Source organism: Podarcis melisellensis (genome assembly GCF_964234715.1).
Source record: "Podarcis melisellensis genome assembly, chromosome: 3".
NCBI classification, from domain to species: Eukaryota; Metazoa; Chordata; class Lepidosauria; order Squamata; family Lacertidae; genus Podarcis; species Podarcis melisellensis.
The window spans coordinates 63,487,987-63,507,253 of NC_138530.1; the positions used below are offsets into that span (position 1 = coordinate 63,487,987).

General features: G+C 41.3%; 1 protein-coding gene and 1 long non-coding RNA gene across 14 annotated transcripts in view; one reads left to right on the plus strand and one right to left on the minus strand.

Moving 5' to 3' along the window:
• The window catches only part of EPB41L2 (erythrocyte membrane protein band 4.1 like 2), a 77,144-nt gene extending 63,445 nt beyond the window's left edge, over positions 1–13,699 (plus strand). For 7 of the 11 annotated variants that reach the window (XM_081907060.1, XM_081907057.1, XM_081907062.1 and 4 more), the window contains 7 exons: positions 3,890–3,943; positions 4,141–4,689; positions 6,609–6,731; positions 8,008–8,100; positions 8,806–8,886; positions 10,578–10,683; positions 12,522–13,699. In XM_081907060.1, coding sequence (XP_081763186.1) covers positions 3,890–3,943; positions 4,141–4,689; positions 6,609–6,731; positions 8,008–8,100; positions 8,806–8,886; positions 10,578–10,682 — 1,005 coding nt within the window. In that variant the 3' untranslated portion in view covers position 10,683; positions 12,522–13,699. The remainder of the gene's footprint in view (positions 1–3,889; positions 3,944–4,140; positions 4,690–6,608; positions 6,732–8,007; positions 8,101–8,805; positions 8,887–10,577; positions 10,684–12,521) is intronic. The other 4 variants (XM_081907058.1, XM_081907059.1, XM_081907061.1 and 1 more) reach the window with 2 other exon arrangements.
• On the minus strand, positions 4,662–16,534 carry LOC309367675. Of its 3 annotated transcripts, XR_014167267.1 has the most exons (5): positions 16,329–16,534; positions 14,602–14,718; positions 10,161–10,334; positions 8,762–8,957; positions 4,690–4,798 (listed from the first exon to the last, which is right to left on the minus strand). It is a non-coding gene; the product is annotated as an uncharacterized lncRNA (long non-coding RNA). The 3 variants fall into 3 exon arrangements; XR_014167266.1 differs by lacking the exon at positions 8,762–8,957 and having other exon boundaries at positions 4,662–4,798; positions 16,329–16,523; XR_014167268.1 differs by lacking the exons at positions 4,690–4,798; positions 8,762–8,957 and having other exon boundaries at positions 9,347–10,334; positions 16,329–16,520.
• Positions 16,535–19,267: the final 2,733 nt, after the last annotated feature.

Sequence of the window (19,267 nt, forward strand, 5' to 3'; positions counted from 1 at the left end):
TAAAATATAAAGTAAAATACAAAATGGATTAGCTAGTGAATGTGCCACACTCAAGCTATTTGAAAATGAAGACTCAACTATATTTCTCTGAATGTATATTGACATCAATTAAAACTGTTCTGCAGATCAGTAATGTCAAAGAATGGGACTCTCCTAAATAGAGCCTTCTCTTGTTCCAAAGGGTATTTAGCTGTTGATAAGGCTGTATTCTTTTTTGTGTATTAAGAAATGAGGCTTTAAATGATGCTGCCTGATACGCATATCGAGTATTATAAGCTCAGGTGCCAGTTCAAGGTGTATCTGTCATATACCCTATGCAGTGGCAGATTTGTGCTTTTTGAATAGAGCTTGACTTTTCTCCAAATTCAGCCTCAAAGAGGGATGTGCTTCCTTTGGCGTTACCTTCAGTTAAGTTTTCATACCACTGTTCCCTAGCACAGCATAGGGAGCCAATTTCATATTCCTTAATGTGTTGCATGTCATTGTCCAAGGACATCTTGTCAATAATAACTAGTTAATAGAATAAGAAATACGCCACAGTTTTAAGTTTCCAATAGTTGGTACTGTATAAGCAAAATATTTGCCAAGCTGAGCAAGAAATTGATAATCCACTTCAAATTAGTGAGAATAACAGTAGTGTTATTATAGTTACAGTGCCCTTGCCAATTTATATAATACCTGTGTACTAGAGAGTTTAAATTTTATCAGTGAAATTAGTCATTTCTTGAAAGTTGTATTAGTTCCTTCAGATTCAGCACTATGCTACAGGTTTAAGTATGCATCACTGTCTTGCTTTTTCCCTTCTTTTCCCCATCATTTTTTTGTACGCATTCTGAACATGTTAGAGCTAGCAGCCTATTTAAGAATAGTGCTATGTTTTGACATAATAGTAGTACTAATAAATTGTTTCCTTAAGTTCTTCACTGCTGCAGGGGCAGAGTAGTAGGACACAAATGAAACATTTAGGCTGGGGAAATATTGGCCGCTATCCAAGAGACTTGCACTAGTGGAATGGAACTTTCCCATTCTCACCCCTGCAGCCCCCCATGTGTCCTCAGAATCAGCTCTGGAGGGCAGAGGGACCCTATAGAGAAGATTTTGTGAGCATGCGAGGGAAGGAAACAGAGGTGCCATGGCACCAGCAGAACTTCACTAACACTGCTTTAAATACAAGCCATTATCAGTAACTATTGTGAATATTACTTAGTGGAAGGTGCTGGATTTTAACAGCCAGAAAAGAAAATCATGGTGCCTTGTGGGATCAACTGTTACTGACTTTTGGACTGTATGAAACTCTTCATGTACATAGATTGGGGTGGGTGGGAGTTTTCTACAAAAGTAGCTTTATAGGCAGCAATTGATACTGAAAAGTGGAGGGCACTTCTCCCCTTTTCAACATTCCTGTGTGCCAAATTGGACTTAAGCATAAATTTATATTATAAAATGAGTGTTTGCCTTCACAGCCATGTGCTTTGACAGTCAACAATTCCTCCAAGTAAGCTCACAAAATCATTTAGCCCACATTTGGGTTATAATTTGGGTTTATTGCTCACATTTTATAGTTCAGCTTTAAATGTGCTATCTTGCCTAACCTTCCTTTCATAATTAATGTCCTAGGGAAAATGGAATATTAATGAAGAAAAAAATGGATTGCACAAAAGCCTGAAAATAAAAGTTTGAAATATAAGCTAGTTTTAATGGCCACGATACATAATAGGTTTGCACATGAGGGTACATGTAGGTTTCAACTTAATAATGGACGTTTCAGGAAGGAGCAAGATTGTGAGAACAGAGCTGCACAATTTTCTTGATGGATGGGTTAGATCCAGAGATGTCTTGCGTGGGCCAGAAAGCCCTTCCAATTATCCAAGGCAGCTCTGCTGAAATCCTTGAATTTCTTATCCTACTCTAGCCACCCCACCTGCTTCATCACACACATTTTGAGAGGGTCTGTTGCCCTACAGGAATGGATTTAGGAAGATGCCATGATCTGCAGTATGGGGGGGGGCATGGGAAGCCAGGGAAACCCCTTGATCATCTTCAAATCCTATCCGTAATGGGTTTAAAAAAGAATATTATGAAAATAGATGGAGCTGTACCTTGTAGGGAAACACATTTGAATGTACTCTTTCTTGTGTTTGTGTGCCTTTTTTCCTTTCCTGTCCTTTTTCTTTTCTTGCCTGATGCTTTCCTTTATTTTGTAGGTCACTGCTGTTTTGTCTTCTGCTGTTTAATTTGTTACTTTCCATTTTCTAACTTGTCTAGAGCCTAGAAGAGGAGATAGCATCAATTTTATTTAGTAAAGAGGGTTTTTCCACTAGCATGAAATCTGCCTTCACTTCAGCTACCTTGTGGACAGCAGAGGGCACTGTTGTGAAAGATAATGTACCTTCTGAAAAGCTTTCTGCCTCGCCCTTCTCTCAGCTGCCTGAGGTGCTTTTCCACATTTACTTTTTCCACCATAAAACTATATATGAAGACAGTGGGGTTTCATGTCACATGAAATTGTGTCCCAGTGATTAAAAGATTGTAAGATGAAATTAGGATAGAGAAAAATGCAGAGCCTAAAATAAAGCTATTTGAAATGGCTGGTGTGTATGCAAAATGCCTGCATGAATTGGCTTTACCAGTGACTTGCACGTAGAAGTGCCAACTCCATGCAGGAAGTGGGAACGGACAGTTATATATTGCACCATTGCACTTTTTTAAAAGTTAGAAGTAAAATTATTTTGAATGAAAAAATGAAAGGCAAGCGCAAGCTAAAAGCTTAAAAGAAGTAAAATTATTTTGAATGAAAAAATGAAAGGCAAGTGCAAGCTAAAAGCTTATCTTGTCCATTCTAAATGTTTTGTAGACATAGCTCTTCAAAAGAAATAGTACTATATATTGTTTTTCTGTTCCATTTATATTTGAAATTATCTGGCAGCCATAGATAAATCTAGTCTTAAACTTTAATTTGAAACCAAAATTAAATCATAGCTGCTGTCATAGGATTAATTATTATAGTAATGGTACGGTTACATTTTTCCTTTCACTTTTTTGTACTGTCCTTTGTGTGTATGTGTGTCATCTCTTAGCTTTTAAGATCTACATACGTCAGTTTGTCCTGACTCTAGGTCATAACAAGTGGCCCAGTACTATTTCCTTGAGGATCATATGACAGTATGGGCTTTTAACATGCTGTTCCTTACATGCTTATATGCCAAACAGACTTCTCCATTTGAGATATTACATATGTACAGGCAAATTTCATATATCCTCAAAGGTGTCCAGCTAATCAAGGGTCTAAAACAAGGAAATGTATGTGAGTTCAGATATTTAATATCTGTGAAATAGGAACATCTGGCAGGACTTGTAGCAGCCCTTTCAAGGGTGTCAGTATTCACGGATATACATTAGGTTTGTTAGAAAAATCTGCATGTACATGAACATAGCTGGACAGTTAATGTTAGCCTTGTTTGGCACTTCATAACATTGTTTTACAAATATAATGATGATGATGGTGATAGTTTCTAAAGTAGAATATTTATTTCAGAGTTTAACCTGTCCCAAGCCAAGAGAGTGCAAGTTTCAAATAGAGATGTATCCTGTTCAGATAAATCAAGTGAAATAAAACCCCCTAAAGAATCCAGATTTACCAAATGCCAACTTTGGAGCTTTCATAAGTAGAATGTTTTACAGCACTCTGGACTAAAAAAATATTGCATATTTTCAGTGTGCTTATTGCTGTGCACTTGATCTGTGCTAATTTAACAAATTGTGCTGTACATGTGTGAGTGTGCAATCAGTCCCTCTGTGCTGTTTGTGAAATGATAAAATCAGATGTTTGTGTCAAGAGATGTTGAAACTTGTATTTATGTTTGTCTTCTGGTTGCTTCTTGTTTCACAGAAATTTACTCCCCAAACAGAAGAGCCTTCCATTGGAGCCAGCAGGACGATTAAGGTTCTACTATTTTGCCATAGTCCATTGAGCTTTGACATTTCAGAATCTTCATTCTTCCTTCCTTTTTTCATTTAACCATTACAGTCATCTTTGTTCTTCATGTGACCTGAACCACCCATCACATAGTTTTATGTTCACTATTTTATTTATTCATGTTTTCTACTTTTTGTTTCTCCTCATCCATTTGTTTTGTGCAGAGTTCGCATGAGACTCTGAACGTAGTGGAGAAGAAGCAGGCAGAGGTTGGGATAGAAGAGACAGTAGTCACTGCCGATACCAACAGAGGCAAAACACAACTTGTCTCTGGTGGTGGGCAAACTCAGAAGATGGAGCACCTATCAAAGAAGGATTCTTCATCACTGTCATCAAGTAGCAGCAGTAGTGAGAGTGAAGATGAAGTAGGAGAATATCAGCCACACCAACGGATGACTCAGGGTGCCATAAAAGAAGAAATAGAAGAAAATGAAGTTATTATAGAGGAGGAAGAACACAATGCCCAGACAACAGTGTGTGCACAAATTTCACAAGAAGCCAGTCCAGTTCAAGTAACAGTTACGCACATACCAGTGACAGAAACATTGGCCCAGGCGAATGAAGTATCCACCAAGACAGCCGGAGAGGGACACCCGGCAAAACTGGATAAGCAAGCCCTGAAAGAAGAGAGGGTGGAAGAGCAGCTCAAAGTAAATGGAGAGGCATCGCATAGTGACATTGATGTTTCACAGCAAATAATTTGTTGCTCCGAGGTAAATGGTAGAAGAGTAAGGGATCCTTTATCAGGCACATCGTCCTAGGGTTCAATATCTCTGCCTTTCTTCTTCTCTGTCCTCTTCAGGTTTTCATAAAGATTCAGATCTGGAAAGTGGAAAATGGATGTGCAGTCAAATTCTGCCTTTGGTTAAGGCTTCTGAATTTTTTACTAGTTTGGTTACCCAGAAGAGCGAACTTGCCTGGGATTATGCCATCTTTTTACTTTCTCATGTTCTGTTTGTTTTGCATGTGTTAATTTGTTTGAGTCTTGTCCTGTCTAGTTTGATTTTTATTATCCTTCAATAAGTTTTAATTGGAATTGTGATGTTACCTTTCTTGGGCATGAGATGAAAACGCATTTTTGCATTTGATGTAATAGTCTTAAAACCCAAGTCTTTTTTTAATTGAAAAACCCTACCTATTTTATGAAACCTCCTATCTAAATACTAAAACACAAATAGCCAGAATTTGTAGGAAGGCACAGTTAGTGCATTCTATAAATCACCATGAGACACACATACCATATTTACTACTCTTAACCAAAGTCCTTTGCAGATACAGTTATTATTTTATGCTAGCCACTTGTAGTCCTTGAGAGGCATGAACTTACTCAGTAGATGCTAAATCAAATTTATTTTCTCTAAGAACATGCAGCATAATGAAAAGCCTGAGAGATGGTAAATGAAGCACAGGTTAAAGGTTCCAATCCAAGTGTGTGTGTGTGTGTGTGTGTGTGTGTGTGTTCCTGGCAAACAGCAACTTGGGAGCACAGCAACTGTGTTAATCAGCTGATATTTCTGGAGGGAAAGACTAAACCCATTCCGCCTCCATCCATCCATCCCCCCCCCCCAAAGCTGATCTGTGCTGCTGCTGCTGTTGTCGTTGTTGTGTGTGTGTTTCAAAAAGACCAGAATGGTGCACATAGCAGCTGGACTGGAGGGGAATTCCCAGAGCCACTTGCATGTGGAATTCCTCATCCAGCTAGAGAAATGTGTGTGGAGCACCATAGTTATACTGGAGTGGCTGAGGGCATTTCCACCCCCAAGGTTATTCAATATGGAAACAGAAGATTTGTAATGATGGTCAGGGCCATCTAGGTCAATCTTGTCCCCATTGGCAGGATTTGTCAAGTTTTAAACTGTCTCAAAATGCATTTATGCATTTTATTTAACATTGCCATATAAGGAGTTGTAGCAAGTTTGTGACACTCGGGAAGTAGTGTATGGAGTTGGTTTTGGGGTGACATCTATTGGCTCTATAAGGGTAGGTCATACCAACGAGATCATTGAAGATATATTGACAAGCTTAATAAATAATGATTCAAACTGTTCGTAAGGGCTGTTTCAGAAGAATTTTATGATGTACTTGCTCAAACCATAAAGTTTGAAGTAGTTACATATCTTGTTAACATGGTGTACAAGACAGAAACACATAAATGCTGTGGCCATTTGTGGCTCACCTACAGTGAGTATATATTATGTGCATGAAGTTTTAAAAAGCCAGCTTTTAAATCAGATGTAAGCTATGGGTTCAAACAATGGAAAGCTGTGATTGGCCATGGGCTCACCACTGTATAGATCGCTCGTATACCCTGATATTTTAAAAGCTTTAAATCTTCCCAATCTGATTGTATGTTAATTTATTAACCATTTTTATATATGCTACTGATTTAAATTTATATTCCTATCTAGCATAGGAAATATACTATGGTGATTTTCAAGTGCTTTCTTATATTTAGTAGACAGAACACTTAACATTTCTTGTGTGTTCATGATTTTCAGACTTGGGTTTAGAAGTTCTTCTAAGGAATGTTTAAAAAGTGAATCTGGGATCTTGTTGCCTGAAGCCAGTTCATAGACTGCTGTATACCATGTACTTCAAAATTCATACTCTTCTGTGTCTTTCTAAACACTAGCCTCCAGTGGTTAAAACTGAGATGGTGACCATTTCAGATGCTTCACAGAGAACTGAAATATCCACCAAGGAAGTACCAATTGTTCAGACAGAAACTAAAACGATCACATATGAATCTCCCCAGGTACAGGTGTTGTATAATTTAGAATGCCTTTTTGGGATACAATATTGTAAGCTTGTTGGGAGAGGAAAAGTTGCTGTATCTCCTTGTGGAAATACAGTGGTGCCTCGCAAGACGAAATTAATTCGTTCCGCAAGTCTTTTCGTCTTGCGAGTTTTTCGTCTTGCGAAGCACGGTTTCCCATAGGAATGCATTAAAAATCAATTAATGTGTTCCTATGGAAACCGCCTTCAGACCAGGTCCGGGGACAGTCTGTCCCCCGACCTCTTCTGAAGGCCGGCGGGGGGCGAAAGTCTTTGCTCCCCCGTGCCTGTCTTCACGGGAGAGCGGAAAACGCAGCGCTGCCTTCCCACTCTCCCGGGAAGGCAGGCAGGGGGGACAAAGACTCCCCCCCCCCGCCCGCCTTCGGAAGAGGTCCTGGACCTCTTCTGAAGGCTGGCGGGGGGCAAAAGTCTTTGCTCCCCCCTGCCTGCCTTCAAAAGCCGTTCGGGCGCTTTTAAATCGCCCCAGACAGTCCCGGGGCGATTTAAAAGCCCCCGGTTAGGCAGGCAGGGGGGACAAAGACTTTTGCCCCCCGCCCGCCTTCGGAAGAGGTCCTGGACCTCTTCTGAAGGCTGGCGGGGGGCAAAAGTCTTTGCTCCCCCCGCCTGCCTTCAAAAGCCGTCCGGGATAGCGGGAAGCGCTTCCCTGCTATCCCGGACCGCTTTTAAAATGCTGGCGGTGGGGAGCAAAGCCTTTCGCCCCCGCCGGCCTTCCTGGACCTCTTCTGAAGTCCGGAGGGGGGGGGGGAAAGGCTTTGCTCCCCACCGCCAGCATTTAAAAGAGGTCCCCGGAGATTTCCCTATGGGCTTTCGTCTTGCGAAGCAAGCCCATAGGGAAAATCGTCTAGCGAAGCATCGCAAAAACCGAAAAACCCTTTCGTCTTGCGGGTTTTTCGTCTTGCGAGGCATTCGTCTTGCGGGGCACCACTGTAATATCTATATACATACATTGCTTATACTAGGACAATGAACTAATGGACTTCTTTATCTGAGAACATCATTGAGATGCCATCTTGACCTCACCTGCCTGAGAAGGGGTTAATAATGACTGAATCATGTTAAATGACATTTAGTACATTGTGTGTTCCAGAATTGTCTACTGCACTTGAGTGGCATGAAAAACATAATCTAGACATCTTCATTTCTAAAACAGGCAACTTTTGTTTAAAAGAAGGCTGCTAGTTTGGCTTCCCTGTTTTGTCAAAATTGACTATTGCTCTTTCTTTTTGATGATGCAGTTTGATGGCAGTGGTGATGCTGGTGTGCTGTTGAGTGCACAGACGATCACTTCAGAATCTCTTTCTACAACCACAACCACACACATCACAAAGGTAAAAGTGAGGTTTGCTGTTCTCACCTGTTTTAACAAAACAGGACAGAAGTAGACTGCTCTTAATCAAAATCGGCTGTGAAATGTTAAATTATTCCAAGTTTCTGGGCACATTATATATGTACTACTGAAACATTCAGAATTCAAGATTTTGTGACTCGCTTATTTTCTGGAACCTTGAACTTTCATTATATTTAACCTAGGATGATTTATTTTAAGTATGTTTAGAGCAGTTATGACTCTGCATGGACACAGTTACCATTTAGTACTGTCTGATCAACCTTCTCCCCCCTTGTCTTTCGATGCCACTCTAGGTTGCAGTGCATAGTGGATTTATGCTGCTGATTATTTTGTGCTGGTGGGGCTTTTATATATTCTTTTAGTATTGTTGATCGTATTTGTATTTTAATGAGTTTAAATTGTGACCCACATTTGATTGAGTGGTACTGGTATTTCCAGATAGTGAAGAAGAACGTTGAGTTTTGTGCTGCAGGTGTGTTTTTTCTGTTACACATTTGAATAATGAAAGTATAGAAATAAGTCTTAAGGCCCTAATGTGCTGTGTTTTTTTATCTTAAGAATTGTTACTAAACTGTAAACATTAGAAGAACTAGAAAAAGGTTTTCTGCCTTTCCTGTGTTCAGTTACAAGCTGCTACTTACATTGGAGGATTAAGTAAAACATTTCTTGTTCTTGAAATCTTTAGACAGTAAAAGGTGGTGTGTCAGAAACCAGAATTGAAAAGCGGATTGTTATCACTGGCGATGCGGACCTTGACCACGACCAGGTGAGAGACAGAACACATCATATTCTGCTTTCCAATATTTTGCCCCTCATGAGGCAGTTGAGGTTTTTCCCCTGTCAAAAATGTTCTGTTATAAGAACACGAACAATATTTTTAAAACTCAGCCACCTCATGATGCAAATCGCTAACCATCACTGAATTACTGTAATTATAATCTGCCGTTTTTACTATGTGGTGCTGCACTGATTCTTAATTGATGGTAGGTTCACAATTTAACAGAACAGGGATTTAATTTTCATTTCTTAATTGTAATGTACCAAGGACTCTGAGTAAATTTAATTTCAGATTTTGATGTGCCTGTAGCAAGTGGCTTGTGACAAGTTCAATCTCTCCTTGAAGCCTGAAATTAAATGACAGAGCTGTTTAGCATTAGGCATGAGGGATGTCTGTCCCAGCACATGCTAAAATAAAAAACAAAAAACATACAGCTGGGGAATCTGGAAAGGTCAGACAACAGAATTGCTTTAATAAAATTCATATCTCAGTATACCCCACTTAGGATAAATATTATAAAGCCTTAAAGTAAACTTTTTAGAGATAGATTGTATGCTTCTGTTTGTAACACAAGATCTTGTTCAGCTTTGTAAATGTCTAAGTTTTTAATTTATGTAAAACATGTTCTTGTATTCAGATGTAAATTCCAGCATTATTTCAGTAAAATTAGGATTTGTAGTAACCCTTTAAAATGGAAAATACACTTGATAAGAATAAAATACTTTTATTTTTCATATTTGAACCCCTGAATTCTTCAATTTGAACAACGCTGATATGTCATTCTTCATTATATAATCTAAATGATGTTCAATACAGCTTAGAAATAAAGTATTTGTCAAAGCTGAAACCGTATATAGGAACCTTGAAAGCATTATTCCTTAAAACCATTTTTTTCTTGCCTATCCAGTCTTGTTTTCAATTTTATTTCTCTGTATTCTGAAGAATAACTCTTCCATGCTCAAGTACTAAATAAAGTATAGGCAAAGCAAAATAGTGTATGCATTTACTTAGCCATTTATTGTTAAGCCCTGAAGGTTATATATTTAAAAACTGATCGCTATTTATTTTGGTTTATGTCTTGAGTTTCCAGTGTGCATCTGTCAAGGCAAAATCGCCACTCATTTTGTTTACCTCTGAACTGTGTTTTGAAAAGATCTTTAGGGAAAAGTTGCTAATTGCCCAGTGCTTACACTTTCCACATCCCACATCAACAAGGTGTGGAAGGAAGCTGACAGGTGCCTCCTGGCAGAACTATCCATTACCTTGCGAAACATATATTCCCAATCCTACAATTGCTGTAGCAACTGTGGTAGTGGTGGGGGTGAGAATCAGTTGTCAAGGAGACTTGATGGGGAATCCGGTGCCCACTGATTGTTTTCTCCATCCTTGGTCATTTTCGCTTGGTTTGGGTTTCTTTTCTGGGTCCAGCTGGTTTTCTGTGGGAAGGAGGGGATTTTAAAAGCCAGTTAGGGCATTTGAAAGCAGAATTGATGAATAAGGGAAACATTAAGCACCATCCTCTCTAGGCTTTTTATTTGGGTGTCTCAGTAATGGAGGAGCAGCATTCTTCCTCTGTTCAGTTGTCACTTCTGAACAAAATCAGTCCAGGAAGTGTAGTCATTGCTGGCCAAACTACCTCATAATTTTTATTTAATGGGTCCTTTTTAATACTTACGTAGGCATTGGCACAAGCCATTAAAGAAGCCAAAGAACAGCATCCTGACATGTCTGTAACAAGAGTTGTGGTGCATAAGGAAACAGATCTTCCGGAAGGAGGAGAATAAGGTAAGAGCCTGAGACAAGACCTGATACTAAACTATTATCCTCCCAGGTTAATAATAATAATAAAAATTATTTATATCCCGCCCTCCCCGGCCAAGACTGGGCTCAGGGCGGCTAACATCAAATATATAATACATTAAAACATAAGATCAAACAATTGGTTGAAATACAGCTTAAAATCAGATGGCAACCCACAAATTAAAACTATAACTATGGGGTTGGGAACATTAAGTGTTCACCAGGCCCAGCTATTTGTGCTGATCATATGAGCCAGTGAGAAGGGTTAGAGGGGCCCTTTACATGCAAGGTCTTGTAAAAAAGGTCCCAGACTGGATCTGGGCCAAAGACCGTGTGGAACAGCTCCATCTTTCAGGCCCTGCAGAAAGATGTCAAATCCCGCAGGGCCCTGGTCCCTTGCGGCAGAGCGTTCCACCAGACTGGGGCAGGGCCGAAAACGCCCTTGCCCTGGTCGAGGCCAGCCTAACCTCCTTGAGGCCTGGGACTGCCAAGGTGTTGTGGACCATAAGGTCCTCCACAGGACATACCAGGAGAGGCGGTCCTGTAGGTACGAGGGTCCTAGGCCGTATAGGGCTTTAAAGGTTAAAACCGGCACCTTAAACCTGGCCCTATAGTCCACCGGGAGCCAGTACAGCTGGTGTAGCACTGGATGAATGTGATCCCATGGCGAGGACCCCGTAAGGAGCCTCGCCGTGGCATTCTGCACCCGCTGGAGTTTCTGGGCCAGCCTGCATAAAGTGAATTACAATAATTGAGCCTGGAGGTAATCATCACATGGCTCACAGTGGCAAGATCAGGGCAGGAAAGGTAAGGGACCAACTGCTTGGCACGGCGGAGATGGAAAAATGCCGCTTTTGCTGTAGCTGCGACCTGTGCCTCCATGGAGAGGGAGGCGTCGAAGCTTACGCTCAGACTCTTGACTGAAGGTGCTGGTACTAATTGTGCCCCTGCAAGGGATGGGAGTTGGCGTTCCAACCCCATGTCGTCCCAACCCAACCAGAGGACCTCTGTCTTCGAAGGATTTAACTTCAACTGGCTCCAACGCAGCCATCCAGCCACCGCATCCAAACATCTGGTCAGTGTGTCTGGGGCTGAGTCAGAATGGCCACCCATCAGCAGATAAAGTTGGGTGTCGTCAGCGTATTGATGACAGCCCAGCCCGAAGCTCTGAACAAGTTGGGCAAGCAGATACAGAGAGATATTAAAAAGCATCGGGGAGAGGATTGTACCCTGCGGCACTCCACAGACCCAAGGGGTTCCGCGATGACAATTCCTCCCTTAGCGCCACCCTCTGTCCCCGACCTGAAAGGAAAGAGCACAGCCATTGTAAGACTGCCCTGGCGGCTGCTACCAAGCACCTGGAAGCCCTATTTGAATGTTCTTTACCACAAATAAATGCATCTTTTGTGATTCTGTCTGGAATCAGATCTAGGGTATAATGTTTTGGACCTTCCAGTTTGGAGTTTTGTTCGGAAGAAGAGCACAAAGGGAAAGCAGAAAGGCAATGGCTGAGACTGTAGGCCTTTTGAATGCTAATGGTGATGCATTAGGAGCTATTTGCATTATGAGAGAGAGAGAGAGAGAGAGAGAGAGAGAGAGAGAGAGAGAGTTCTTTAGTTACCTCCTTGAAAAATGAAGGAAAACTGCTCTTCTGAAGAGGGAGGTCTGATGCCACTTAAAATAAGAAAAACGTAGCATGTGACTGACTTGAAAAAGGAACATTACTAGAAGAAAGCTGTAATATGGTTGAGAGTGTTTTTAATAGTATTCAAAATCTGTGACTAAATGTAAAGAATGACATTAAACTGCTTGCCTTTCTTTAGAATTTTGAAGACTGATTTGTGACCGAAGAACTTTGATCATTCAAGTCGGTGTCCCCACCGCTACTTCACCAAGCCTGGTGACAATGACCAGACATTTCCAGAACAAACTGCCAACACCAAAACTTATCTTCTCTGGTCCTTTACCATATATGTCTTTTATTTTTATAACCACTTCTTAACATTCTTGGCTTTTTATGAGGTTTAGAGATTTATTATTTTTTCCACGTTTCCCTGACATTTTATATAACTGATTTCTTGATTGCATGAAAGTGAACAAAAATATTTAGTAAGCACTTTTCACTTTAGCAAGTGCAGGAAGGAAAGAATCTTTCACTAAATCTTTTCAAAATGTTTCCAAATAAAGCCTCTTAATGGGATAACAGCTTTTTTCAGATTATTCAGGTAAATAAAACATAAAATAATATAAGAAATACATTATCTTGTATTAAAAGAAAACACAAAGCTTTCCTATGACCTGGTGGGGAAAATAAATTAAGATTTGTATGGATGTTGTACAAACTCCTTATAGTCTGTTCTGAGGATCTCCCACTTTCTGAAGGGAACTGGTGCTGGTATACTATAGAAGAGATAGTTATAAAGATGTTTCTACTGACTGAGCACTGTTTTAGTAACTTCTCCGCACTTCAGTGCCATTGTTCAATTTCTTCGTGGACACTTTGGTCTGCAACATTCCAGACAGGATAGGAAGGACTTTGCTCTCTTCCCTTCTGGCAAAGATAATCCAGGCAGCTTAAAACCTTAGTGCTTTTCTCTTAATATGTTAAATGTCAAACACTTTGATTATATGAATACATGTGCAGGATGCTTGCATTACATAACTCATTGTCTACCTGTTATAACTGACACGTCTGTTGAGCAGTTGTCTTTAAGTAGTTCGCCTGATGTACTTGTGTGTACAGGTTTTCAGGACATTGAGGGACTGGGGGGCAGCCAAGGACCCATTGTAAGTAGTATGGGAACCAACTGCTGAGTGAGGCTGCTAGTCACTGAGGAGGTCTATATGAAAACCTGCTAACTGTCTCTTTCCCACATACTTCACTGTTCACCTTGTGTATAGTTAAGATGCCATATTAAATTTATAGCAGCTTGAAGTTGTATTAAGTGATATTTTGCTTTCTGTAATACTGTTATAAAATAAAGTTTGTTTATTCTCTAAATGTTTCAGCACTTTTGTATTTTGACACCTCAAAAAATAAATCAGTTTTGAGCCTCTTTCTCAACATGGTTGAAAGCATTTCAGGAGGGTGGGATGTCTTTAAAACAAAACCTGATTTTATGTAACCTAATAACATTCCTATAGCAAGAGGCACCCTGGTTTTGTTCCCACTGCCTATCCAGCCCAGTGGGGAAGAGTCATGCTGTTAACTGAATGTCCCCCTAGAGGTCAAGTTCCCCAACTCCCCAACTGCTCCCTGAAACTCCACTACTACAGCGTCCCCAACAGAGAATCGTAGAACAATCTTGCTACTGTAATGCCATTAGCAAGTGTTCTTCAATGCAGCAATGCCATAGTCACATCATAGACGAAATCTCAGTAGCAAGAAGAACTGTCTTTCGCCAGCAAATTTCAATTCATTTTGAGTACAAGGTTCCTACCAAACCTCTTTGCTTTAGTTGAAAGTGTTGTAAATCTGCAATTTCCAAAACAAACACAAAACCCTATACAAGCCCTAAGAAACGCATTAGGTCTAAATAATGTCAGCAGGTACAAGCAGTATTATACTCTCTTGTACAAGAACAACATTTCACTGTATTTCCAACATTTGTGACTGCAGAGAGATTTTTTTTAAGTGGTAGAGAAATGGAAGAAAAGTCCAGTTTTCCATTTTGTGCACAATTATTTTTGCATGAAAACATTTTCTGCTGTTAATTATTTTGATTCCTAATATAAAGTTAAAATCAAATTTTTAGATAACAAGCCCATTCATTTATACCTTTTTAAAAGAACAAATTGTTTCAACTTCCTCCGCACATCTACCCCCAGTTTTTGCATAACATTAAACAGCTATTAAACTTCTGGAGCAAATAGCCAATGTTAAACTATGTATCTGGAAGTTACCAATTTCTTAGGATGATCTTGGTTTCCTTTTACCGTTTCCCCGTTTGTAGTATTTGGCATAGGCTTCAATGGCAGCAGCATCAGGGGGATTATGCATTATGTAGAGCTCCTGGTCCACTGAAAAGGATAAGCACACTGTGTTAGTTTGCAGCAGCTGCTGAAAGGCGACCAGCAAGATAAAAAATTCCTCTCAGCAGTAGAGCTTCATGCTTGTGTTCATTTTTTTTTATACACAAATGAAAAATAAATTTCATACTATTATAAATTTATTTATACCCCGTCCTCTGGCGCTCTCATGGAGGAGGCACACAAAGAAGGGCCTGAGATAATAACCGCAGGGGTCTCGGTCAGGTAATACGCTAGTTCTTGAGGTCCTGTGGTCCTGAGCACCAGCACTTTGAATTGGGCCCGGAAACTAATTGGCAGCCAGTGCACTTTGGCCAGGATTGGTGTTATATGCATGGATGTAGCCGGGGGGGGGGCAGTAAAACAATAGAAATACTTAACCAACTGACCAGTCACATTGGTCCTGCCCCCCCCCCCAAATCCTACCTACCCCCATGGTAGGTTTGAGCCCCCATGGCTCAAACAGTCTTGGCTGGTGAGCAACCAGCCTGCCAAATTCTACACCAGCTGAAGTTTCTGAGCTGTCTTCAGAGGCAACCCTATGCATAATGTGTTGCAGTAAGCCAACGGCAGTGATGCCATTTGAACCAACAGAAGCTGCTTTTTAACTTCATCAGTGGCCAGGAGTTAAGGGTGAGCAGTGAAGTAACCAAGCTTGCTGCTGACACACAATTTATCAGAATGGCAGAAACAAAAGGGAATTGTAAGGAGCTCTTGTAAGAGATCTTTCCATGCTGGGTGACTAGATACTAAAACGGCAAATGAAATTCCATCTAAGCAAGCGTCAAGTGATAAGAAATCAGGGCATATAAATAAATAAATCCCAACTTTGCAAACTCGCGGGATTCACTGCCTAGGACAAAGACCTTGATCACTGTGCGCTAAGGAGAAACTGTCACAGGCTTGTCTAAGCAAGCTGCCTTTTACATTCTTCTGTAACTTAAAAAACCGGATGCTTATTGTCATAAACTTCGGAGAACCACTTTGTGGGGGCCTCCTGAGGAGCAATATGTAAGTACAAGAAAGAAAGAAATAGCCATATCTAAATGCAACAGTGAAATTGGGCAAGAGCCGGATAGCTTTTGGTGCTGCTTTATGGACTTTTCCCAAAGCAATTTCATTTCAAATGCATCAATAAAATTATTTGCCAAACTTGAAATAGAGCTGGACAAGCCAGGCTGAGTGGGAGACCCAAGACATAGAAATCCTCCACCTTGCTTAAACACACACACTCACTCACACAGCTATTACTTGCCACTGTCTTACTGCTTGATGCTCAGATCTGTTCAGCTCTATTTGGGGTTTTTTTTTGGGGGGGGACTGGTTCTGAAGCAGTGCTGTATCCCACCCACCAGTACCCTTTCAATACTGGCAATCTACGCCATACATTATCAGTAGGAAATCAAATATATTTACTGGCCTTTGCCTGGGGAAGTGCGCTGAGGATAATATCAGTTTCGTACAGTACAGCAGGAGATTAGGTGTTGTTTCGAAGGAACAACTAGTTCTAATTACTGTATAGGTTAAATTCAGAGCGTTCTGCTTTATTATTAGTTCTGCCTACCTGCCCACCTTTCAGAGCCCTGTAGTGGCTGACTCACCCTGTCGTAGCATAACCCTCAGGTAGGCAATGAGCAGCAGCAGGAGCAGAATCACTGGCAGGAAAATTCCCATGAAGAGAAGCCATCCAGGCAGCTCCCTGACAAAAGCTGTCAGGGTGTACACCACAGCCTGGCCCATCGCAAGCAGGCTTTGTGTAGCTGTGTACCTTGTTCTCTGTATTTTGTTGCTCCTGCTGCATGGCCTTTGCTCGGCCCATATTAACTTCTTTCCCTTCTGGACTTTGCTTTGTTTGCACAAGCCTGTGATTTCTAATGTGAGGGCCACCAGGTTAGCAGAGCTAACTCTGCTGCAAAATTTAGAAGGGCAGATTGAAATGGCACATAACGGCCTTGACTGCAGCTAAACTGAGAATAAAAGGGGCTTTTATAATTTCTCTAGTCAACTGTTTATTTGAAATACCTGCATGCCAGGAGGCTAAGAGATGATATATAAAGCATTTCAGGCATTTCTGTTTTATTCTTCCGCACTTGCGTTGTGTTAAATTTGCTTTGCATGATGCACAGGAAAGTGGGGAGAGTACTGATGTCTGTCTCTCCCATGGTTCCAGAAGTGTGGGGATCTTGCAGCCCTAGAATATTATCAAGGATGTGAGTTTAAGGTTTGGTGCTGGTCTCCAGCCAATGCTTAGGGAGTTGGAGTCCAGCAACAACAGGATAAAATCTCTTGTGTCCCATCCTCTAAATTCCTCTAGTCTCTTTCTTGAAGGCTCTTTGCCAATGAGAAATGATGCAAGCTGGTGTCTGTATTTTGTAAAGTGCATTTTCTCCACTGAGCAACTATTAAAAATCATCACATCAATCCTGCTCCTACTTACTAAGCTGAGATCAATTCTTTGCCAATTCTCAAACTGTAGAATACAAAACAATCTGGCCATGTCAGGAATAATGCCCTTCCTGATCACACAAATGAATGTATAGAAGACTTAGAAGTGATAGATTTGATGCATTGGACCTGAATTCTCATGTGTATGAATGTTGCTGGCAAGCTACTCCTCTATACACAAAATCCCCTTTCCTGAACACTCCTGAATCCTCCTTTATTCAAAGCATTTCTCAAAACCTGCTTTCTGTGATACTCAAGCCTCACCTGCAACCTAAATGAAGCCTGAGGATACACCACTGTATTTACTCATGTTCATCTTGTTATCCCTCTCTCTGCTGCTGCTGCTGCATTTGTCTCTTTCTTCCTACCCTCGCACTCAACTCTGTCTAGACTTTGCCTCTGGCTAACAGAAGGGCTCCTTCCATCTGCAGATGGCTCTGATCCAGCTGTGAGAACCTGCAGACAGAAGCAATAACCCACACCCACCCAAAAAAGAAAAATCTCTGGCAGGTTGGGGAAGCCCTGGAACAACACAGAAGGTGGCACTGGAAGCTGCAGAGGGAATATTAATAAAGAGGGCTAGGACTGAACAAACATATGCACATATATATACAGTGATCTACGTATAACTTACGCTTTCTGAGTGAGCAGCACCCTGCTTTCTTAAATTACTCTGTAAAGTACTCTGTGGATAATAGTCTATTTGGCTTCTTCTATTGTTGTTTCTTGGGCTCCATGATCACTGCAGATGGTGACAGCAGCCACGAGGTTAAAAGACACCTGCTTCTTGGGAGAAAAGCAGTGACAAACCTAGACAGCATCTTAAAAAGCAGAGACATCACCTTGCCAACAACGGTCTGTACAGTTAAAGCTATGGTTTTCCCAGTAGTGATGTATGGAAGTGAGAGCTGGACCAGAAAGAAGGCTGATCGCCGAAGAATTGATGCTTTTGAATTATGGTGCTGGAGGAGACTCTTGAGAGTCCCATGGACTGCAAGAAGATCAAACCTCTCCATTCTTAAGGAAATCAGCCCTGAGTGCTCACTGGAAGGACAGATCATGAAGCTGAGGCTCCAATACTCCCTGGAAAAGACCCTGATGCTGGGAAAGATTGAGGGCACAAGGAGAAGGGGACGACAGAGGACAAGATGGTTGGACAGTGTGCTCGAAGCTACAAACATGAGTCTGACCAAACTGCGGGAGGCAGTGGAAAACAGGAGTGCCTGGCGTGCTCTGGTCCATGGGGTCACGAAGAGTCGGACACAACTAAACGACTAAACAACAACAACATTGTTGTTGCATCCTCGACTGAGTGAACAATGCTCAGAAGTATGTAGCAAAGGTGTTGGAACATGAAAATGGTGGTGGCAGAGGAGACAAGGCCAGAAAATAAATGAGTGTCATCAAATGACAACATGGGCGCAAGGAACAATACTAACAGTGAACAGGAAAGATTAACAAACTGCGGGGAAGCATTTGTCCTTCCTTTTTATGAGATTTTAATAAGAAAGTTGGGATATTGTGGGTGGTATCCAACACTGCAGCTTGGCTGTCACAATGGACTTCTGCACCCACAACAGAACTGCTTCTCCCCTTCCAGCCCCGTGAATGCTTCCAAAATCAGCTCTGGAGGATTAGGGACCCTTTGGAGCAGTATGAGGGGATGGGCAGGGGAAGAAGAGGAAACAGAAGTGCTATTGCGCCAGGGGAGCTGAACACACACAGAGCATTGGATGCAACCCTCTGAATTTCACTTGCATGAACATAAAGCACGGGTGGACTTAGGTAATATGGCTCCCCGAGCAAGGACAAAATTCCCTTCCCTCTCCTCATAAATTCTTATTTTCACAATAATTCCTTTTAATACAGTTGCTTTTATGAATCTTCTCAGCAGGCACTCATATAAATAATTATGAGCCCCATTTAGCTCGGTGCCCTGTACAGGGGAAACACCCCCCCCCCTTAGATCTGGCACTGCATAATGTTCAGTCAGCACTCAGCACTCTCAAAAGCCAGGGTTCAACTATGGACCAGTGGAACAATCGTATACAGAGTGCCTCTACACATGTTCAGAGCGCATTGTTCCGCCAATTCA